The sequence below is a fragment of the Schistocerca americana genome, chromosome 7 (assembly GCF_021461395.2).
Source record: "Schistocerca americana isolate TAMUIC-IGC-003095 chromosome 7, iqSchAmer2.1, whole genome shotgun sequence".
In the NCBI taxonomy this organism is placed as follows: domain Eukaryota; kingdom Metazoa; phylum Arthropoda; class Insecta; order Orthoptera; family Acrididae; genus Schistocerca; species Schistocerca americana.
In genome coordinates this window covers 552948773-552974157 of record NC_060125.1, presented here as the reverse complement: position 1 = coordinate 552974157, position 25385 = coordinate 552948773, and the positions used below count along the sequence as shown (strand labels likewise).

The 25385-nt window shown below is 43.4% G+C and overlaps 1 protein-coding gene across 2 annotated transcripts in view; it reads right to left on the bottom strand.

Moving 5' to 3' along the window:
- LOC124621936 (tyrosine-protein kinase Btk29A) overlaps positions 1-25385 on the bottom strand; it is a 380429-nt gene that overhangs the window by 252545 nt on the left and 102499 nt on the right. Inside the window, exon 1 of one of the 2 annotated variants that reach the window (XM_047147445.1) lies at positions 25190-25360. The exons of the other annotated variant lie outside the window; for it this stretch is intronic. Within the exon in view, the coding sequence (XP_047003401.1) occupies positions 25190-25244 (55 nt within the window). The 5' untranslated portion in view covers positions 25245-25360. Of the gene's footprint in view, positions 1-25189; positions 25361-25385 lie in introns of those variants that run through there. 2 annotated transcript variants of the gene reach the window in all.

Sequence of the window (25385 nt, the reverse complement as noted above, 5' to 3'; positions counted from 1 at the left end):
ACACCCCTTCGAATCCACAAGGGTTGGAGGTAGTAACCATGACTTGTAAAAATATTCGATAACGACCAATATTAGTATCGAATCCATAGTTTTCGTCAGTGGTGGTAGGGCTGTCGGCGTTCCACTCCTGGAATGGTGGGGTAGGGCAGGAGGAGGAGTGGACAGGAAGTGTGACTTACCAGCCTCAAGCAGTTTCCACTGTCCTTGGCACACTTATCACTTGCTACATGGGAAAAATCACTGCGGCAGTCAAGGCACCCCAAGTAGCCCTGTGGCTAACGTCGAGAGTTATAAGATTTGACATACAGGGTGTGCACCAAAGCACTCCCTAATTTTAAAATCAAACAACATTGAAACAAAGGTCGATAAAAGAATGCAACATACTCTACGATTATCCCGAAAGCTGTAAGACTTTTACACAGTACAGTGGAAACTCGATTAACCGTCATCTTCGGGACCGTGGTCGTGACGGTTGAGCGAATAGACGGATAACAGAAACACTGTATTTTATCAGCATCACGTTTTATATCGTTAACTGTTGTTCTTCCAATACCATAAATCAGCGCTACACATGTCACATTTCCGCCCTTTCTTAAGCGTTTTATAATTTCAAGTTTATGATTAAGTCCTAAAACAACACGTTTACGTTTTTCAGACATTTTATCAAGTCACTGTATCGCACACACCTGCACCAAATACGGTAGTGTAAAATGTTAGTCAATAAAGCTTGTTCAAGTGGAAAACACGTAACACGGCACAGCCCGCTAGATACACTGCGACAATTACAGTCTTCTTGCCACAACTGGAAACCGATCCAGTGGTGACTGTTGACTCACAAGTGAGACAAAGACAAGAAAAGGGGGAGATGTGTTAGCACGTCAACTGAAGGTCATATTTTATGTACCATTCTACGGCGGGCGGGTACATTCACTTCTCACTAAAATAGAGTAAATAAACAAAGCGAACGCGTCACTGCACCTTAGAGCATTCTGTTATTACAGTAATATTATGCTGTTACAGCAGTGACGGTTAACAGAAACTAACGGTTTAAAGAGTGACGGTTAATCGAGTTTTTACTGTAGTTTCCAAGTAGTCGTTACAAAAACTTCTCACAGATGGTGCTGTAAGCGCGCAACGTATTGTCTATAAATACTCCGATGACCAGAGCGATCAGTTCCACCACTGCGGCGTGAAAGGACGTTAGTTTACCGAAGGAAGAGCATGAAATCGTGTATTCTATTGAACAACCTGTTTTTCAGGTACTGGAACGTCACGGGCTAGAACACAGTATTATAGCAATGTTTCCAAAAGGATCCGATGCGAAAACCAATCTTGATTAAATCCTTACAGAAAAACTGCGCGACATGATCTAGAGGGGAATGTCAGCCACAGGTGAACTGTAGTTAGTCCTGAAAATTTCGCTACAATTTCTGGACTTACTCAGCACCATCGGAATAAATTCTACCGAAAAATTACAGCAGAGTTTGGTTTGAAGCCTCCCAGCGCACATTCATTCAGTACTGAGAAACAGTACATTTTTCCATTAAAAATCCAAAGTCATTAAGTCAGCGATTTTTCTAACTACTATTGCGAAACTTCCGTATGAAATTCTTAACACTAACACAATGAGCACATAGTTTCCTCTCGTCTTGTATCGATCTTTGGGTTTTCATATAATTTAATTTTAAAAAGAGGGACTCCTTTGTTGCACATCCTGTAAAAGCAAAACTCAAGAACGCGTGGAGCAATTTCAACCAAGTTTGGTATGTACATGACTCGTTATTTGTATAAAATTACTGTGCAAGTAAGAAACCTCGACTGCTTCAGGGTGGAGGTGGCTATGAGAAGGCGGCACTTGTAAAAATGGTTGACAACAACCTGTTCACTTCTAAATTTTAAAAGTATGAAGCGGAAATTGTCAAGTTCAGCCGGTCAACCAGGTCTCGTGAAGAAAAACTGCAGCGAGCCAGTAGTTTTGTTAGCGAATAACGAGCAAGAAGTGCTCCTGTGGCGCTTGTCAAATCGATAAATCGATGTCTTGTTACGATTGGCCACTTTCTATACAGGCTCTCTAGATGAGAGCCACTGTTATTGCCACAGGTGGCAGTGATATGCACTGAACTTCACCCCATATATACTCCCAAATCATCTTCGAAATTAATTATCAGTTCTTCATAGCGTACTGTATACGCACAACAGGTAAAATTTCGTGATCTGCTTTCCTCCCTGGCGTTGCAATTTTAACCTTTAACTGGTTTCATATGTCTGTGAGATGGCTGTCGAGTTTACGAGTGGAGACCGCCTCCCCTTCTGGGGTAATTTCGCCTTTTCCCTCCGCGTACCTTTCAGCTGGAGTGCAGGTGTGGCGCCGTTCCCACTACGAGTTTTGATTTCCAATAATACTCAGTCGAGTCGCCCTGACATATCGCAGACGTATGACACCAGTTGCGTTATTATTACTATTCATCAGACGTGTTTGTTTACGGCGATGATTATTATGGTTATTACTGATAATGCCTCGTAATTATGTTTAACAACATAGAGCCTGTACCATGGTCATCTCGCCTACAAAAGAGCCTGAACAGTCTGGTTATTCTACACAACTTCTGAAAGTAAATGAACCAAAGTTGGAGATCCATCTGTAAGAAATGATTTCTGTAGTTTCTGGCGAGACTGATATTGGTCCAGTTTACTAGATAGAAAGTGATCACGATGCGAATTCAAAACAGGTGGTGTTGGTGATAATGATGATGAAACGAAGGACACACAAACACGTGAACACGATCGAAGTATAAAATAGTTACTCCAACTTTAACTGTTGGGGAAACTGCTTCAAGTGGAGAAAAGCACATACAAAAACTAATAGCAGAACAACACAACATAACATTGTGTTCGAGACTCCTGGTCTACGACTTAGGACCAATGCCTTGGGTACGAATCCAAACGTTGAACAAGAATGGGGTCAACTTCTTACTCAAGACATTTTAGATGAGCTTTTGCCTCGGTCGAGCAATAAAATCTGTAAAATCAAAGTACTCTCAAAAGAAGCTGATAATAATGTTGTTGAACTGAGAGGTTTTAAAGGCTTACTTGTGTTCATAACAATCTGCAAATCTGGCAATGAATCCATAGATAATGTTTTCTCAGTGATTGCAACCAGACAAAATACTTTTCACAGTGCTATATGAAAAGGCTTTTGTCCATAACAACAGTTCTACGTATTGGGAACTGTCAGCAGCGTTACTTTCCAGCCTGTTCTATGTGCACTGATGAAATGCTTGTGCTGTGTAGATTTCGGACGCACATGCCAAGAAAACCGGCAAAGTATGCGTTAAAGATTATGTCTAGGACAGTCAGCACGACCATGTAATTACATGACACCTACATTGCGGCCTCTAAAAAGGAATTGGAAATTTAACATCAAGATGTGAATTTATCATTGAAATTTTGCAACAGGTTTGTTTCTGTTTCTGATTCTTGGGTCTTCATAGAAGACTGGCGTAGCAAAGAATAAAAAATTAGATATCTAACTTCTAGAATTTTAAGAAACGTAGGAAAGTCCACTTTTCTGGAATATCACTTGAGAATTTTCTGAATTTTCTTCTTGATTACTAATACTTTGTGTGTCATTTTGCTTTCATGTATTTGAAAACGCGCGCAACTTGAGTTAAATAAACAACTATTAAGTTAAAACAATTATCTGAATAATTCAATAATAAACTTCTGGAGTCTGACGACAACGCAGTCCACTGGTACGTTACAAAATCGTACGGTAACAGTGAAAGGTTAATTGGACCGCAGTGTGTACAGCACCTGATCCTTGCAAAAAATAAATAATATTTGATGGTGCTAGTCAAATGTGTTCAAGGCCTTATACTCTGGTGATCAAAATAGCAACAAACGGAAATTTTGCAAGGTTGCGTTTATTTTGCCACAAAACAGTATAAACAGGTGACAGTGAAGTAAAAACAATGTAAGGAATACAGAACGTAATCAACTGCAACATGCATAACGGCAGATGCAAATGTTTATCGTTGTTTTCCAACTTAACGGATTTGCACACACATTCTGTCAAAGGTTAACGTGCTCAGTACGTATAGTGCCAGTACAGACCTGACAACAACGACGGGACATGCTATGAATGACGTCATCAGTCTCGTGTTGAGGCAACGACGCCCGCTGTTCCTGCAGAGCTGTTCGCAAGTCTTGGAGGGCAACCCGTCTCCCTTATGCATCTCAGATATGCTCTATGGGATTCAAATTGGGAGAGCGAGCAGGCCACGCCATGCGTGCAATATCTTCAGTTTCCAAAAGAAAACATCAACCAACCGTGCTCTATGAGGTCGAGCATTATCGTCCATCAATACGAAGTCTGGGCCCATAGCATCTCGCAACAATCGCGCATGAGATCTCAAGATCTCCTCACGATACCTAGCAGGAGTTAACTCTTGCTGATTCACCCACATGATTTCATGAAGAGGTGTTCAAGTGATCAACATAATCCCTGCCCACACCATTAGGGATCCTCCCCAACACATTCTCTTTCTACAATGTTTGGGTCCCGACATCGTGTTCCACGTCCCCTCCAGATGCGAATCCGTCGAGAATCACTGTCCAAAGCCAATCGGCACTCATTTGTGAAAAGAAGATTGACCCATCGTTCGACGGTCCAGGTGCCGGCTCCACTCTAGACGTTTTCTTTTGTGGAGACAAACCAGATGTGAACAGACAGCAAGCCTCCAGCAATAAAGGCCACTCTGCCGAAGCTTTCTGTACACCGTTTGCCTCGATACAACACGTCCAGGGGATGCAGCGAGGTCAGATGCCAACTGCCGTGCAGTACTGAGGCGGTACTGTCGTGTTCTTACCGCCAAATAACGGCCCACTCTCTAAGATGACACACGTCGTCGGCCCTGTCCTGGTCTCCGAGATACAGTTTCGGACTCTATAAACTGTCGCCTCATCCGAGAAACAACAAAACGATTCACATTAAGCCATCGGGCCACCTCAGTTTGCTATTCTTTTGTTTCCATTCTTCCTATGGCCCTCCACATCATAGTGCCTATAGGCGTCACCTCTATGTCATACTGCACATTCTGTGACTGTGTACACAGCTATTATGGATGTGGGACTGCCCTGCAAACACCACCCCGCTTGATAGGTGCCTTCACGCTATTGCTGGCGTGGTTGTCTGTTGATCGGAATCCCATATTCCGTACAGAACACGATCGTAACGACATTTGTTGACAGTTTATATGATAATGTCGCGAAGTAGACACAGGACGAGGAAATAGCAGTTTCTTGCTTTAATTTTGGACACCAACGTATATAAACGCGACGGCGATCATAGTTTCGGAAACTGCGCCGCGCTTGCCCGTGGCGAGTGAGGTAGAGGTAGAGAGGTTGCCGTTGCCGTTAACATGGTGGGCAATCGCCCATGTAATTTTTGAAGGGTCATTGGACTTTTCCATTATGCCTTCTGTCTGAGCTAGGGTGTTTTGAAGTGATGTTGGTAGTCCTTGTGTTATGTGTGATGTGTATTTGGTGTTATGTGCATGTGGTTATACTCTGAAATGGCGAGTTAGAGTGTTCTTGGGATGTTTGTAATTTACACGTAGTGGGTCAGAGCCCAGGGTAGAGATGAGTAGGTGGGGCGAAGCTTCGGAAGATGCGTAGAATGATTGAGTTTTTTGCTGTATGAGTCGTGTTATGGTGGGCACGTTTGTGTTATGGTGGATGACTCTGTTTGAGGCGAACCATGGAGCGGCGGTGATAATCCTTAGAGCCTTGTTCTGCAGGATCTGAATCTTTTTTAAGTGTGTGTGTGCTGCCATACCCCAGACCTCACAACCATACAGTAATGAAGGAAGAACCACCATCTTCCATATAAGTAATTTAGCTTTGGTGGTCAATCCATTACCCTTTAGCAATGGGTCTAAATTATAAATACTACCCGAACCTCGATTACACACGTCTGTTACGTGGGCGTTCCACAGTAGTTTTGAATCAAATTTTAGGCCGAGGTATTTTACATCGTTACACCAGGGAAGGTTTCTCCCATCTATGGAGACTTGACGGTTTGGTGGTCTCCTCCTGGTTGTAAACATGATTGCGTTACATTTGTCCGCGTTGACTTTGATTTTCCAAACGTTGCACCATTGAGTTATCACCTCTGGGTGCCTATTTAGGTTCATCGTTATGTAATTGAGGTTTGGGTGAATCGAGTAGACGACAGTGTCGTCTGCAAATAACGCTAGTTGTGTGTTGCGACGCTTGGCGATATCATTTGTATATATACTATAAAGGATTGGTCCCAACACTGAGCCTTGGGGACGCCTACTTTTACATTTTACTAAGCTTACAAAGAATTTTCTGTCTAATAGGAAAGAAGCTATGATTTTAATAATGTAAAGTGGGCATTCGTATTGGTGGAGCTTATAGGTGAGCCCGTTATGCCAGACTCGGTCAAAGGCTTTTTCAATATCAAGAAACACTGCTCCCATGCTGTCTCCGTCTGCCCTTGCCTTGCAGACCTGCTCGATTACTCAGGTGGCTTGGGATATTGTGCCATGCCCAGCACGAAAACCGAATTGCTCTGTAATGGTAATGTTTTTGTCGTTGAGGAAGGATTGGAGTGTTTGTAGGATTAAGCGTTCAAGAATTTTGGCTTGGAAACTTAGGAGTGAGATAGGGCGATAGTTTTGAGGAAAGAGGGGACTTTGTTTCGTTTAGGAATGGTGATTACCTTAGCTGTTTTCCAGGAGGATGGGAAGTACATCAGTTTCAGACAGGAGTTGTATATCGTTGTGAGGTAGAGGAGAGCTAGGGGAGGTAAGTTTTTGAGCTGGAGGGGCTTTACGCCGTCAGGACCGGGTGATATAGTACTGCCGAGCGCTTTTATGGCTGAGCAGACTGTTTGGCAAGTGACAGGTGCGAAAGACGTCGTCGGCACTCTCCGCAGGATTCTTGGGACCTCTCTCTCGACTATGTCTTCTTGGTTGTCCGCCGAACTGAAGTTCCAGTGAGTTTGCCATGGCCTCCGCCTTGTCTTGTGTGTCGTAAACTAGGCCATTTTCTCCGTGGAGTGGTTGTCTTTTGTGTCTCTTAGGATGTTTTCCCAGCAGATACTTCTGTACTCCGCTAGTTTGACTGAGCTCTTCAGCTAGGCTGTACATTATTCGTCGATCGATCGGATCACGATAGGCCTGCCAGCGCTTCCTGAATCTCCTTTTTGTACTGATAAGTACTGCGCCGCGCTTGCCCGTGGCGAGTGAGGTAGAGGCAGAGAGGTGTCAGGCGGCGCGGATTTACAACGCGGCTCACGACCTCCAGCTGCTGTGTGTGTGTGTGTGTGTGTGTGTGTGTGTGTGTGTGTGTGTAGCGGAGCGGAGGTCGCGGCCCGGCCGGAAGCGAGTCGGCGGGACGTACTGCGCACGCGTGTAGCGCATTCTGATCTGCTGCACAGCAAACTGCAGGCACGCGGCATCACCTGCAGGATGGCCAGGGCACATCCAGTCTTACCGGAACAGGCTTCAACAGGAAAACACACACACATACACAGCATGCAATCCACTGACGTGCGCGGCAGGGAGTACTTTCCACTCTGGCGACCTAGGCCGAACGTAACTCGGGCCACAGCACTGTGTTCAGGACACTGCGCCCGAGTACAGCTCGGGCCGCGATATTCACGACGTGCGAGCTGCCTGTCGGCCAACAACTGGACTCATTTCGTAGGAGGACACTGCACGGTCGTGTCGTTACGTGTCCCTTGAAAGGTGTTACCTTCTGTCATCAGTTTGCAGAATTATTTCGCAAGAAACAGCAGTGAAATATTATAAACAGCTGCTGTCGCAACTGACTGGGTCAAAGTAGGCTCGCGTTATAGTGAGTTTCGTGCATGTACTCGTTGGGTTTCGCAGTTCGCTGAAATTCTGTTACTACTACGTCACATTTGTTGGGCGAGCAAGAAATTTTGGAAGCTCAAGGGGAAGAGTTCAGTGATTCTGGACAGAGGGAGAAATATCTGAGTCCGAACAATCTGAAGAAGATGAACTGCAGTCTGTTCTAATTACAATTTTCTTCGCTTTCATTTGTGTTGATCTAATCTGTTTTTTTTTTTTTTTTTTGTATTTTTTTCCAGACGAACCTCATGACGAAGCAGCCCCCAGAACCGGTTTTTGAGATTTCCTTGGAGAAGACGAGGCAGTTTACTGGTAAAAGAAGCAGAAAAAATCAAACTAGTACTGCCCTGATTACAACATGCCTCTCTGTGTCAGAATACTTCAGACTTCACCGTGCAAAATACATACGAAATTGCTGAATAACCCTAATCGAGGGTTTTTTTTTTAATTAAGTGAATTATACTTTCCGTCATCATTATTTCAAAATTTGTAATCTATTACAGAACTACAGTAAATATGAAAAATAAGCCTTGAAGCTTGGTCTTTCTTAGTATATTTTACCCTTTAAGATATATCAAACACAGATGTGCCACTAACACTTTAAATAATGACATCACTGACTGGTTTCTTTTTAAGCCTGAAATTCTTCTAAGTGGCAGAACTTCAAAGCGTTAAACATTGTTCTAGGTTTATTAAACACCGTGACCTGCACTTGGAATGTTTATTTGCCAAAACTGGTTTTCACAACGTAGTTAATCAACAGAGTTACGGAATAAGACGTATATAGAAAATTTCAACAGCGTTTTAAACAAATAATTTTGCTTTTGAGTGCAAGTCCTGTGTGTAAATTTGTTTAATTTGACGTGATGTTAGAGTATTTTGCGATTTTATCCCTTCTATATAATCTACCTGCATATAATGATCGTAGAAAGATTACAATTTACATACAGGTTGGTTCAGATGCCCCTACCCATGGGCTTTATGCAACCCGGAACGCGTTCAAATATCACACGAAATATTTTCACACACACTCGATTGCTACGCACAAACTATTAGTACTATGGAAAAAATGAACACGACCTTTTTGTAGGAAACGTAATGTAGTTCAATTTAGCAGTGGGATATGGTTTCGGTACAGGCCGTAATTTCTCAGTCATTCAAGACAAAAGGTGACCTTCAAACGCCTTCTTCTTGAATAACCCGAAAACCGTGGACCCTAGCGAAAACACATGCCAGTACAAAATTTAACTACATTAAATTTCCTACAAAAAGATCCAGTTCTTTTTTTTTTTAAGACTAATAGTTTGCGCGTAGCGAGCGAGAAAATACGAAAATCTTGCACGTGGTTTTTGAAGGCGTTGTGGGTTGCATAAAATCGATCGGTAGAGGCAGCTAAATCAACCTCTAAATGAAGACATGTCACAAATGTATACAAATATGATGTTATAGACAACAAAAGACAGGTAATGTAGACTCTTTCACCTGTCAGTTTCCTGTTTATACTAGGGGAGTGATCTGTATACCACGTGATAGGACTGATTTCATCACGTATGGTATTAATTGACATGCATGTCACTGCTACAGATGTGCAAAATGTAACTAAACTTATATTTCTGCTAATATATAGACACAGTTGTCATTTTGTAGAAATCGATGAACATACAGTAGTTTGTTCCTCTGTATCAGATACCACTGATAATGGGCTACATGTAACCACAAAACTGTCTTTGTCAAATACACGTTTATAGTGCAGCTCTCATGGTGTATATATGGTGTATTTTAATAAATATCTTAAGGCTTAGAGACACCAAGCAGTCAAGATTGTACCAGATATTAGGGTTTTTTTCTCATGACTGCCTAAATCTCTCTGTGCGCACTCTAATTAGTCAGTCTTCGTGGTCTCCACGGGAACGATATGTATGGGATTGTGGTATATTATATGCTTCACTCACCGTAATACTCGTTCGTTATATACTCTCAGACACTCTCCCGTGAGTCAACCAAAACTGGGCTATAGATCTTCGCGAGCACGGGCAACACGCAGTCTTGCATCGTCTTGTTGAAAGATAACGTCAAGAAGACTTCTAAGGCGAGCGACAGCCACAGTTATTAGGCAGTGAGAAACATATCGACTGCTGTACAAATTACCGGCTATACGAAGCAGAGGTGATCGTGTTAAGTACCCAATGGCGCTATTTACCACCACGTACGACGATGACAAATGCAATCTGACAACATTCGTTCTCTGTACGAGGATACTTCCAGTATGACACTGAACGCAGAACCGAAACTCGCCGTCGTCGTGTCGCTGGGTGCACCGTTGCTGGCAGACCCCTCTCTGCTGTCTCACGAAATTCCCCAGAACGGCGGACGCCGTGCAAATAGTGGCGATCGAGACGTCGTTACTTCCACATATTTATATATGTCATGGCTATACGATCCTGCGCGACCGACTGTAAGATATGCCAAGTCCTCTCGGGCGCTAGTCGCATAGGAATGGTGATATTCTGAATAGCCTTGACTAAGGCAGTCCCGAAACCACCGAGTCTATAAATCTATGGTAGTCGTGGGATCCCGAAAAACGCAAGTAGCAATAACATGGAACGGTACACCGCAGTCCCGCATTTGGATTCCGATTTGTGGTGGTAGATGTTGCGCCTTCTAATACAAGGCATTCACGAATTTCTCTCAAACAAATAATATTCAAATGTCGTTATTAAATGTTGCATAATCTTGCCTTATATACAGAACGACAGATGGCGTCAATGGTACTCACTTTGCACAGTTGCGCAAAAATGCAAATTGTTTGCATGTCCAAGCATGTTCCTCAGTTCATACCGAGTGAAGTGGCGAAGGTGTTATCACACTGGACTCGCATTCGGGAGGACGACGGTTCAAACCCGCGTCCGGCCATCCTGATTTACGCTTTCCATGATTTCGCTAAATCGGTTAACACAAATGCCAGGTTGGTTCCTTCGAAAGGGCACGGCCGATTTCCTTCCCCATACTTCCCTAATCCGATGGGGCCTATTACCTCGCTATTTGCGCCCCCCCCCCCCCCACCCAAAAAAATTATAAATCAACCAGCCAACTACACTCCACGTCAATTTGATGTTTGCTGCATGCCACATCCATGTGTAGCAACTGCAATGGCCAGCTGTATGCATTTCACTGATTCTAACTTGTCACTTGGGAAAACTTTTGCTGAAGCGCTTGCCTACTAAAGTAGATTTTTGGTGTTTCGTAGTAGATATTTTTTTACGTGTTGACATGAAAGATCATGTAAGGCGACGACATTATCGGGCCACAGCACACTGGACATGAGAGTTCGCCTGGTAGAGCCAGAGACGTAGTGACCGTTACTTCTGCTGGGAGAACACCCATTCTGATGATGCGCTGTTAGACGCCCCTGTCCAGCCGCCCAGTGCTACAGTAGCAGAGGGACACACTAGCCTGTTGCGTGTGCGCGGAGCGTCCAAAACAGCCTAATGCCCTGTTCCATTACCAGTCTCTCGCTGGCACCATTACCATACATCGTCTGTGATAATTCAGAGGCGCAGAACTGGATTTTATGCCGCCACAACACATTGCCTCCCACGTCACTTCCCCTTGTGGTACTTACCTACGAGCAGCAACTACCTCCTTTACCGTATTTCGATTTGCATTCGTAACAGCAACTATTACTCACCTTTTCTGGTACCAAAAAACAAGCGTATAAAACAGGAAAAATCTGTGTAACATAAAAGTTCCTCTTTTAGCGCAAAATGTAAACAACAGCGTTATTCCGAGAATCATGTGGCAATTCCAATTACATGTTGGCGACACTGGAAGTACGCTATACTGCTTCCATACATATTGCTGCTCTGTGGTCAGAGAACAGATCCCCAGGAGTGACTCCATGTTGAAGCGAGCGACGCAAGAAATCACACACAAAAGACCACCACCCGCTTTATTATGCTTGCGTATTTCTGTCACATCACCGGTTCAAAACTGCCTTAGATTTCCATAACTGTACGGACTAGAGCGCTTCCTCCAAACTTGTGCCAGTTCTCGTAGTCTACAATGAGACCGACTTTGCATTCGACGAGCGGCCTAGAGCACTTGTTTAACGGATAAAATGCCACCAGACATGCGGGAACAAACCAGTGCTAGGTAGTGGTAAACACCCGACTGCCTGCCTCCCGGTGCCGGCCAGTCAAGCACGTGTCCACAGGGACTTCCTGCCGGATTAGTTCTTTGCACCGGTCGACACTCGAAACTGGAACATTTGCCTTTCAGTGCCAAGTGCTCTACCGGCTGATGACCTATCCAAGCATGGCGGTTTCAGTCTGACACCAAGTTTCAAGAAGGGGCACACTCCACTGCAAAGCCGGGGACATGGCCACAGGCTGGTCACATACGTCGCTGAGTAAGACAGCGAATTGCTATAAGGCGGTGTGTGGCGCCAAAATTTTTGGATCCGTATACGACAAGGCACTAGCATTTGATGCGCATTGAAAATACTTTGTATTCTTACGAATTTCTTGGCGTAAAAGTTGCTAGATGGGATAAAACAGCAGAAAACGTAATGGCGTCTATGTGGACGAGCTCTGGTAACCAGCGGTGCTTTTTATCGGCGTCACATTGTTAGACAATCAGGTTTCAACGATAGCCAAATACTGAAGCGAACGACAAGTTTTCGAAGTAGCGGCCGAATTCCTGAGCACAAAGAAGAAATATAGGTGGAGTGAATATAATGTACTGCACTTGTTGCCAGCAAGAAACCGAATTTTCACTTGACTTTTTGATAATGCCGTCTGTTTACATTTCGGCACTAACGCCGAAACTTTAATACTACACGTATTTCTCGTGTCTTTACGTAAGAACAGTGGTGAGCAATTGGTGTTGCTGCTGCTACGTGTACACAAAAAAAAAGAAAAAAAAAACAAAAAAAGGAGAGAGAGCTACTTTTCATAGCTAACAAGGGAACCTTCACATCGCACCCCCCTCAGATTTAGTTATAAGTTGACACAGTGGATAGGCCTTGAAAAACTGAACACAGATCAATCGAGAAAACAGCACGAAGTTGTGTGGAACTATGAAAAAAATAAGCAAAATATAGAGCTGCATCAAACCAGTCTCAGGACTGAAGACCACAACAACAACAACAACAACAACAACAAACTGAGTAGTCCATGCGCAAGACAGGCAACATCAAGGACAGTGTAAGCTCAGGAGCGCCGTGGTCCCGTGGTTAGCGTGAGCAGCTGCGGAGCAAGAAATCCTTGGTTCAAGTCTTCCCTCGAGTGAAAAGTATACTTTCTTTATTTTCGCAAAGCTATGATCTGCCCGTTCGTTCATTGACGTCTCTGTTCACTGTAATAAGTTTAGTGCCTGTGTTTTGCGACCGCACCGCAAAACCGTGCGATCAGTACGCGAAAGGACGTTCCTCTCCAATGGGAACCGAAAACATTTGATCGCAAGGTCATAGGTCAACTGATTCCTCCACAGGAAAACACGTCTGATATATTCTATACGACACTGGTGACGGCATGTGCATTTTCTCTGCCTCGTGATGGCTGGGTGTTGTGTGCTGTCCTTAGGTTAGTTAGGTTTAAGTAGTTCTAAGTTCTAGGGCACTGATGACCATAGATGTTAAGTCCCATAGTGCTCAGAGCCATTTGAACCATTTGAGCCATTTGAACTGCATGTGCGTCACATGACAGGAATATGTTGTCGACCCGCCTAACTTGTACACTTGGCGAATGGGTAAAAAGATTCTTCTACATTGCCCGATTTAGGTTTTCTTGTTGATGTGATAATCACTTCCAAAAAAGTGATGAAAACATCAGAGAGTGTCATATAAACTGCAACAAATGAATGCAACAGTTTCACAGTCGCACAGTTTTCCCTGTGCTCTGTCAAAACATATGTTTTTAACGTTTTCATACAATGACCCCATACTACGGCGCAGTTACATCGCATCGGACAGACGGACGGACAGATAATAATTGTCTGAAAATAAAAAATTAAACTTTTCACTCGAGGGAAGACTTGAACCAAGGACATCTTGTTCCGAAGCTGCTCACGCTAAACAAGGGGCCACGGCGCTCCTGAGCTCACAGGAACCTTGATGTTGCCTATCTTGCGCATGGACTACTCAGTTTGTATGTTTTGCTTATTTTTTTTCATAGTTCCACACAACTACTTCCTGTTTTCTCGATTGATCTGTGTTCAGTTTTTCAAGGCCTATCCACTGTGCCAAGTTCTAACCAAATCTGAGGGGGGTGCGATGGGGAGGTTCCCTTGTAAGCAACACAGAGTGACGTAATTTTGGAAGCAATTTATGTAGCGACTTCAGAATGTACATTTACACAGGGCGTCTCACGCTTAAGACCATTGCGCATCAAGATTGACGCACTGTTAGAAGAAAGTACATGTTCCGGGTTTCCTGCATAAGCAGTTCTGCTGGAGACCGTAGCTCGTGGTCTAGTGGCTAGTGTTGCTGCCTCTGGATCACGGGGACCCGGGTTCGATTCCCGGCCGGGATGGGGATTTTCTCTCCCCGGGGCTGGGTGTTTGTGTTGTCATCATCATATCATCATCATTAGTGACAGTAGCTATAATGGATTGTGAACAAACTGGACTGTGTCAAATTTGGGACTTTGTACGGGCTCTGATGACCGCGCAGTTGTGCGCCCCACAACTCAAACATCATCATTATCATTATCATCATCATCATCAGTCCTGTCAGGGCGACTGGGAACTTACTCCGCAGCTGAGATTCGTGGGACAGTACGGACCTTGGGGGCAAAACGTCTAAACCGCACACAAACTGACACATCGCAAAACTCTGGCGACATACGGACCAAATCCAACGTCGCCTCCAGAAGTACTGAAATGGTGCCAACAACTTTACCGAGGCCTAGTAGACGTTGGTGATGCTGATTTGGAAGTGGAGAACTTGCACCGTGCGACTTCCGTGGTTTTGATTAGCTGAAAGAATATCTGGGACGGGTAGGTGTGGGCGGGGAGAGAGATTTTTGCAACGATGAAGACCTTGACACAGCGTTTCCCGAATTATTATCGTCGATGAATTGAGCAGATCGTAGAACGTTCCGACCTTTATTTACACAAGCTTGGTGACTATGTTGATAAACTGTCATGTATACGAGCCTCTTTCAAGTGTAGTGTAGCATTCAATAAAACATACTTGGCCTGACACAATAATTTGTATCTTATTTTCTAAATTCCTCTCGTACACCAACGTTAAAAGCCCTGTCCTGGGCATATCAATTTTTACTTCATGGATACCCCTAATCTGTGTCAGCCTTACTGTGGCGAGCTGTTGACAGCCGTGATACATCGCGCCACGCAGCGTACAGTCATTCAGGGAGCAAAGTTCGACGCTGTGCCGCATGCAGAAACGCATGTGAGAGCATACAGGTGTCGTAACTACCCGACAGATAATATACGCGAATATACGATAAAAAAAGTCGAGTCATAACATTTTATAATTTACACGAGAGCAGAATATATCAATAATTCACGACGTACACAGTGAAAGATGCAGGAGCCTCGATGTAAATCCTGAAAAATCTCTTAGAATGAGCTGTTGTGAAATCATCGTTGCTCATTAAGAACACAATGTGGAAGACCAGCTCACAAAATGAGTTCTGCCAGATTTGCCACTAACATCCGACTGAAGGCTGCTTCGTACAGTACGCCATCGTCATACCAAAGAGAATACGCACCACTAGAGGGGGGACTCACATTAATTTTGAGGAAAGCAAGGGGTGAGGTGTAGGAACAAGCATTATTTCATACAAGTAACAATGACAACTACTGGAAAAAATGTGTTTCTCGATCATCGACAACACAAAAATGCTACCAACTATAAAAGGTACCTGGTACCTAGATTGCCTTTAAGTCACAAGAGCATAGTTTGTGATTATATTTGTAATATTAATTTGCTTGTCGAGCAGGTAACGTTGATATACATGTTGATATTCTCTGTTGATATTCTTTTCGTATTGGTCACCGCCGGTTCACGCTACTTGAACTGTGAGTTGCCCTTTCCTTGCGGAAACAAAAGTGCTCCTGGAGTATCTTCTTGAGCTGAATGCGCTTGATGGATATTCTCCAGTGTTATCCCCACATCTTGGAGGTTTTCTGCTACTTCAGTGCACCAAACCTCCATGATTTTTCTTGTTGAGAAAGTAACGGAAGATCCGATTGCTCAGCCTTGTAGGACTCTTATGGGCGATGTTGTAGTAGAAAACAATGCTCCCGCTACGAATGGTGGCCGAGCGGTCCTAGGCGCTACAGTCTGGAACTGCGCGACTGGAAATGGAGAGGGTAGCACAGGATCCTCTAGCGTGGAAAGGTGCATCAAAACCGTCTTCGGCTGAAGACTGCCTTGTTGACTTTGATTTATAACGGAGCGAAACTGCTATACACACATTTCACGTTTCTGTGCCACACGCGATTCGTGCCTAAATGTATGAAGCTGCATACGTTATTCTTCTTCAGACAGTTTCATTGCCAATAACCAGAATGATACTACCTGTTTCACGAGGAACTGTGACGGGCTGCTACTGCTTTTGTATTCCGTGTACCAGAAAGGGATTTTGTGCTCTCATAGCACACAAGGCGAAGTTTGTGTTCCATAGTGTACAAACGGGTACTAACCACCCATACACAGCCTTGCATAATAGGCATTATTTTAACGTACACAGGTGGTTCTTCTTGGCAAATACATATATTCAATCTTATTTCGCTTTAAAACTTCGATCACATCATTGATGTCCGCGTCACGTCGATTCGACGATGCCATTTGTTGACGGTCCAGTGGATTTTTTTCAGGATAAGAGAATATGATGTAAGCGTTTTTTCTCACATTCCTCAATGACAGCAATTTCATGATAAGACTTCGCTGCTGATTCGACGACGCCATTGTCCACGGTCAGGTGGATTTTTTTCCGCATTAGACAAAGTAATGTACGCGGTTTTTCTCACATTCATCAATGACAGCCATTTCATGATAAGATTTCGCTGCTGTAACTACTATGCTACCTTCAAAAAACGATTCAAATTGCTTTATCGAGTCAGAACAGAGCAGCACGCTGAATGCTTAACGCTCCCCAAACTCGGCACTGGCCCATACAGACGACTTTTCCGACTTCACAGCGACACTGATTCGGTAGGAATGATTATAGGTAATCTTAATTTTTTAACTTACTCTTACTTACTTTTTAAACTTGATTAGTATATCTGTTTTACAATTAAAGTTTCTAGTCGCACCTTTCCTTTTATCTTTAGTTTTTTCTCGCTCCGAAATATGACAATCAGATACTTTTCCAAAATCATATCGTACCTGCGAATAACGTCTCATCACAATCCAATATTTGTGAGTTGGCTTCGAAATTTTTCGACTAATAACCACACTTTGATTTCTAATTTTATCACTATCAAAAGAAAAAGCTTTAATCGTTTACAATATGAACAATAACAATTTTTTATCAATAGTTCCATAATTTTTAGTATTTACTTGAAAATCTCAAACGCCCCACAATGCAAAACAAATGTGACTGCCGGACGAAACGTGAGCGGCGCAAAACAAGCGCAGGAACTGGATGGCTATGTTTCATGCATCGCCTTCATCACGTGTTTGGAAGAACAGTTTGCGTTGCAAACCCATACACGACTGGAGGACGCGCGCCTTGAATTGAACACGAGTTTAGAAAGGGAATTAGCGTAGCAAACCCGTGCGTGTTTCAAGGCAGCACTGCTTCCTAGTACACACGGAAAACGCAATACGAAGTGCTGTTGCTGCTAGCCTCCAACTGACGGTGCGCAAACGTCGAATGTAGCAGGCAGCTCACTATACGAGGGCCATTTGAAAAGTCCGTGCAAAGTCCGAGAGATGGCACGACCGGCGCTTATCGAGGTCATGTTTAGTTAGTAGCACCTTTGGAAAGAACGCACACCAAGTTTCAACCATATTGGTCCATTTCTTTAGTCTCCCAGGAGACTAAAGAGAAGCATGATAAACATTGTGATGACTATGCACCTTCGATTAGAACAGTTTATAAGCGGTTTCAAAATTATCGGAGTGGCCATATGGGCACAAGTGATGCTGAACGTTCTGGACGCCCTGTGGAGGTTACGACTCCAGACATCATTGATAAAATCCATGATATGGTGATGGATGACAGAAGGGTTAAGGTGCATGAGATTGCTAGTGCTGTGGGCATATCGAATGAACGGGTACATAATATTTTGCATAAACATTTGGACATGAGAAAGCTATCCGCAAGATGGGTTCCACGATTGCTCATGCTTGACCAAAAACGGAATCGTGTGAAGTGTTGCAAGGATAGTTTGCAGCTGTTCAGGAAGAATCCGCAGGACTTTAAGCGTCGTTTCGTCACTGTGGATGAAACATGGATACATTAGTATACTCCTGAGACCAAACAACAATCTAAACAATGGGTTACCAAGAGAGAATCTGCACCAAAAAAGGCGAAGACCATTCTTTCGGCCGGAAAGGTTATGGCGACTGTATTTTACATTCGCAAGAGATAATTCTCATCGACTATCTGGAAAAGGGTAAAACTATTACAGGTGCATATTATTCATCGTTATTGGACCGTTTGAAAACCGAGCTGCAAGAAAAACGTTAGCGATTGGACCGCAAAAAAGTTTTTTTTCCATCACGACAATGCACCAGCACACACCTCAGCAGTTGTGGTCGCAAAATTAATGGAAATAGGATTCAAACTCGTTTCACATACCCCCTATTCTCCAAACTTGACTCCCTCGGACTACTATTTGTTCCCCAATTTGAAGAAATGGCTGGCGGGACAAAGATTTTATTCAAACGGGGAGGTGATTGCAGCAACTAATAGCTATTTTGCAGACTTGGACAACTGCTATCATTCGGAAGGGATCAACAAATTAGAACAGCGTTGGACGAAGTGTATAAGTCTTAAAGGAGACTGTGTCGAAAAATAAAAAAGGTTTACCCCAAACACGTGAGTAGTTTTTATTTTTGCACAGGCTTTCCAAACGCCCCTCGCGTGTTACCGCCTGGCAGACGCAGATGTGAGGGCGTCGCGGCGTGCTTCCTGCACAACACGGAGGCACTCCTGTTACGGCGTCTTGCCGCGGCCGACTGGGACCTTGACGATAATCATGGCTGCCTTCATATTCCCTTACTGTCTAACATCGGGCCACTATCACACCAGAATACTCCACAAATCTGAGTACAGCACGATTCGACTAGTCGGCCAAACGGAAACCTGCAATGAGGCGTATTTCAAACTGTCGGGTGCTGATAATACTGTGACATGAACATGGATGGTAACTCCTTGTCTCTCACAGTGATCACCCAACATCTCACGCTGGCCATGGCCGTTATACAGGGTGTCCTGTTTATCTTGACCACCCTAAACAACTGTTTGTCCAGATGCAAATTACAAAATGTTTCAAGCAAATGTTCTTGAGCCGTCAGGGGGGACATCAATCAGCATGACTGCCGGCGTAGTAGCTTTGTTTTTTACAATGATATGAACAGCGGTATGAATTTTAAATGGCACCCAGTATTTTTTATTCGGTAATTCATTTCCTCTCCTAAAGACCTATTCAAAAACGTATCACAATGTACCATTCACTAACAAAACCCTATGTCATTCCAAGCATGTGTGTCAATTTTTACCTCCCTATCTACATTATTCCGTGGTTTATTAAGTTTTCAAATTTATACTGACTTTTTGATCACCCGGTATAACCTCTAAAAGAAGCGTTTCCGGTGCATCGTTACGCTTCAATAGCTTACTGGCAAGAACCGTTTTTCCGGTCGGGAATTAGGAATGTTCTTCAGCTCCTTATGCACTTACGTAGTAGAGATGACGGAGATAAAATCGAGCAAGTAACAATACGCAAAGAGGCGTCCAAGCATCCCTTCCATTTGTGCAAGTAAAGGAAAGATATCTCAATACAATGTATATTAAAAAGTACCTTCTTCCAGACACTTGACAGCGAATCGCAGTCTACAGACGAAAACTTAAAAAGGAAGCGCACACAGACACATAAGCAATTATTGTTCCATGGATTCTCAATAGTGTTATTTTAACCAACTCAAGGACTCTATGCAACGAATCGGCATCTCCCAAGTGCTGAAGACAGGTGTGCCACAGGGATCGATAATGGCTCTGGTCTTTTTCTTATTACATCTACGAGCGGCGATCAACAAGTAATGCAACACATTTTTTTCGGCCGATTTGGATTATTAAAAAATGTAGGATTTGTTGTGGAACATTCCCGCTTCCCGCTGGAGGTGTCAGTCATTCTGTTTGACGTCCTATGTCATGCTGCAACGATCAACTCTCAAGTATACTGTGCTGTTGTTGTTGTTGTTGTCTTCAGTCCTGAGACTGGTTTGATGCAGCTCTCCATGCTACTCTATCCTGTGCAAGCTTCTTCATCTCCCAGTACCTACTGCAACCTACATCCTTCTGAATCTGCTTAGTGTATTCATCTCTTGGTCTCCCCCTACGATTTTTACCCTCCACGCTGCCCTCCAATACTAAATTGGTGATCCCTTGATGCCTCAGAACATGTCCTACCAACCGATCCCTTCTTCTGGTCAAGTTGTGCCACAAACTTCTCTTCTCCCCAATCCTATTCAATACTTCCTCATTAGTTATGTGATCTACCCATCTAATCTTCAGCATTCTTCTGTAGCACCACATTTCGAAAGCTTCTATTCTCTTCTTGTCCAAACTATTTACCGTCCATGTTTCACTTCCATACACGGCTACGCTCCATACAAATACTTTCAGAAATGACTTCCTGACACTTAAATCTATACTCGATGTTAACAAATTTTTCTTCTTCAGAAACGCTTTCCTTGCCATTGCCAGTCTATATTTGATATCCTCTCTACTTCGACCATCATCAGTTATTTTGCTCCCCAAATAGCAAAACTCCTTTACTACTTTAAGTGTCTCATTTCCTAATCTAACACCCTCAACATCACCCGACTTAATTCGACTACATTCCATTATCCTCGTTTTGGTTTTGTTGATGTTCATCTTATACCCCCCTTTCAAGACACTGTCCATTCCGTTCAACTGCTCATCCAAGTCCTTTGCTGTCTCTGACAGAATTACAATGTCATCGGCGAACCTCAAAGTTTTTATTTCTTCTCCATGGATTTTAATACCTACTCCGAATTTTTCGTTTGTTTCCTTTACTGCTTGCTCAATATACAGATTGAATAACATCGGGGAGAGGCTACAACCCTGTCTTACTCCCTTCCCAACCACTGCTTCCCTTTCTTGTCCCTCGACTCTTATAACTGCCATCTGGTTTCTGTACAAATTGTAAATAGCCTTTCGCTCCCTGTATTTTACCCCTGCCACCTTTAGAATTTGAAAGAGAGTATTCCAGTCAACATTGTCAAAAGCTTTCTCTAAGTCTACAAATGCTAGAAACGTAGGTTTGCCTTTCCTTAATCTTTCTTCTAAGATAAGTCGTTAGGTCAGTATTGTCTCGCTGTGCTACCGTCAGGAAATTGAAGAAGATGGTTCAAATGGCTCTGAGCACTATGGGACTTAACATCTGAGGTCATCAGTCCCCTAGAACTTAGAACTACTTAAATCTAACTAACCTAAGGACATCACACACATCCATGCCCGAGGCAGGATTCGAACCTGCGACCGTAGCGGTCGCGCGGTTCCGGACTGACGCGCCTAGAACCGCTCGGTCACCGCGGCCGGCAATTGAAGAAGAGACTTCAGCGTGTTCGTCGCCACAAAAATGCAAACGAACTTCTCCTTCTCCGTGACAACGCAATGCCTTACACAAATCTGCTCACCCCAGAGCTTTGGACAGCTCTTCCTCATCCACCCTGTAGCCCGGATCTCGTACCTTCCCCGACTTGCATCTGTTTGTACCAATGAAGGGCAATGTTGGGCATACTTGCATCAGTTTCTCAGTCAGTTTGCACGTTGTCAACAATAAATCGCAATTCTAAAACGACAGTGGCATTCACAAAAATGGTTCGAATGGCTCTGAGCACTATGGGACTTAACTGCTGAGGTCATCAGTCCCCTAGATCGTAGAACTACTTAAACCTAACTAACCTACGGACATCACACCCAGCCATGCCCAAGGCAGGATTCGAACCTGTGACCGTAGCGGTCGCACGGTTCCAGACTGTAGCGCCTAGAACCGCTCGGCCATCCAGGCCGGCTGGCATTCACAGATACAATAATAAAACAGAAGTGAGCTGCACTATGCATCAATCATTCTCAGTCTGACACAGAAAAGTGTGGGGTATTCACACACAGAAACGTTAGACCAACATAGTTCCGTATACATCAATGTAAAAAAAGTAGGTGAGGTTCATGTAAGTGGTCAGCATGCTGCCAGAGGTAGTTTTAACTGCGGAAATGTATTAAAATCATAAATAATTGAACCGTTTCCCATCACAACAAACGTCTCAGATATCCCAAGGAACACACAAATAAGTAGTTAACTGAGTAAGTAATAAACTAACTAACTAATTTCAAATGTGCATCGCGCTACATATAATGAGAGAACGGACCAGTCATATCTGTAAGTTGTCACCATAAAAAACTTTAATAAAAAGAAGAGACAAAAATGCAACAAGTACTGCAAAATAAAAAATTTAAAAGCGTATAAATGTGTGAAAGCTGTGGTGTGCACATCTCGCTCACGTAATACCAACTGTTGTTTCCTCTTCTGTGTAAGCTCTATAGGAATGGGAGCATGTCTGTCAACATAGGGCGCTGAACCGTGCTCGTCTTCGACATATGGGTAAAGACTGATACAGCTAGACACTAGAAGTCTAAAGTAATTACGAGAAAGTCATTAACTGTGACCTCTGATAACAAAATTGCACGGTTCCACGAAGCAACTGAACACGCATTATTCGGCGACTCGTTCATCCTTAAAATCGCTGATTGCAAATCATGGAATGATTCATTTGAAATATGCGTTGTCGGGTTCCTTCACCAAGCTTCCTCAGTACGAGTTTACACTCGGTCACTAATGACCCCGTCGTCGACGGGACGTTAAATATTAATGTTTCAGCCTTCCTTCCTACCTGCTTCGTTCGTGAATGCCGCTTATACAAGACGCACTGTATAGTACAATAAAAAGCACCCCCCGTATCGGATAAAGGCAGTCTTGACTTCCGAAGAACGTTTGACTCACTGCCACACAACGGTTGCTATTGAACATAAGATACCAGGACGTATATCTTGAGCGGCGAGTCGTCGACAGATGTGGAACTAATTTTGGCGTTCCTCAAGCAATTGTCGTGGGGCCCTTGTTCTTCATGTTGCATGTTAATCACCTCACAAATATTTCACAGTTTTCGCAGATGATACGGTTTTCTACAATGAAATACTGTGGGAAAAACTACTAAATTTTCAATCATATTTTGATAAAAAGAAAAACATCGAGTGTGAAGCACTTGTGTGATATTGAAACTGATATTACGAATATTATGAATTACGCTACTGTATTTTGTTCATGACGTGTGTGCTGTTTGCAGTGCAACAGCTTGCACTCCCGTCTGGAAAGCCCTAAGGAGCACTGCAAAACAAGTCGCTATCCACTGGAACTTTATGCAGGTGCTGCCGACCAAAACGTCAATGTAATTGCAAATGTTACCCATCTGAAGATAGGCACGGTTGCCCGAAACCTGTTACGGTACTGAACCAAATCATTTTAAAACTACTTGTGGCTCGTTGCGTTATTCACTAACAAGATTTCAAAGTCGTGCAAAGATTACCGACTTACTTTTAATGTAGAGAAAGGTAAAATTATCGACTTGACGCAACGCAAGGAGATTCCCATTGTTACAAAACGAATGATTCACAATGAGAATCAGTCAACTCATCCGCTACCTGGGTACAGCAACGTGTACGGATAACCACATCGGCTCAGTCGTAGAAAAGACAGGTGGCAGAGTTCAGGTCATTGGTAGGATACTGGATTTCGCAGTTTGTCAAGAAAAAAGCTTATTTACAGATCACTAGTACCATCATGTAATATCTCTTTATATTCGATGAATTATTCTGATACAATTCTACCCTTGAATGACGTTTACTAATTTTCTATCTTCATACTCGCAGAATCCATGCGCAAAGTAGTTTCATACAATAGTTATGCCATGAGCGCATAATTATTCTTTGTAGTACTCTCTCTGGTGGTTGTTAGAAAAAAGCATCCGGGATTGTCTTCGTGCCGATTAGCCTGAGCATTGTTTGAAGAATTGTAATCTGAATATAGAGATTAATGACAAAAGGTAACTGATACGAAAATGTACGATTAAAAGGGATATATATATATATATATATATATATATATATATATATATATATATATATATATATTGCTCCTTCATACAAAAGGTGTGCAACAATTTACATTATTTGACATTTGAGAATTAATGATATTCATCGATATATTGCGTACTTGTTAATCAGAAGGTAACTTCCGAAAGACTGGATACGAACCTGCATTTAAAAATCCAAGAGCTCCATTACTTCTTCGGAGGGTTAAACTTCATCAAAGACAAATATCCGCTTGATCTGAGGTTTCCAGACTGATTATACAACGCTCCCAAAAATACGAGGCATTTTATCTGTACAGATTAGCAGACTGCCGCAAAGCACGAGCCTGCAGAGAAGAAGAATCATCGCCTGATTTCATTCTAGCAGGTAAAATTTCTGAATCATTTTGAGTGACTGAGTTATGACTGTGTTTCCTATTATGAATGATTGATTGCTCGAACGAATTAAGAACTACATAACTACATAAATATATAGATAGGAGGAAAAATTACAATCACATCTTAGAATATTGCTCAAGAGTATGGACCTATACAAATAAGACTAACAGGGGATATTGGACGTATTAAAGAAGGCAACACGAATGGGCACAGTTTGTTTGCCCCACAGGAGAGCGAAAAAAACTGAAGCCTAGGAAAGCCTACTTGCAAAGTTCTGAGAGACGGTTTTTTGTGGAGAATGTAGAAATAAGCTAAATTCCGCTACGTATCGCTCCTGTAAGGTCCGTGGAGTCAAAGAATAAGCTTACTACGGCACCCAGTGATGCATGTAAACGGTTGTTGTTCTCGCATTGCGTCCGCTACTGAAACGGGAAGACGCAGTGGTTAATGCTGCATCGGCAAGTATCCTGTGCTGTGCACTTGACAGTACGGACGCAGATGCGACCGACTCCGCGCTGAACCCTGTGGCATGGCTTACCTGGGGCCACGCTGTGCAGGTTCCAGAAGGGCCAGCGACAGCCGAACACTCTCATGGCAGACGCTGCTCTTCACATCCCCTCGCCTCCTCACATGACGACGCCCTCACACACGCACACACACGCGCACGCGCGCTGCACGGGCAGACAAAGGCGCGCCGGTGTCCGGCCGGCGCTGCAGCGGCAGCTAGACTAGCC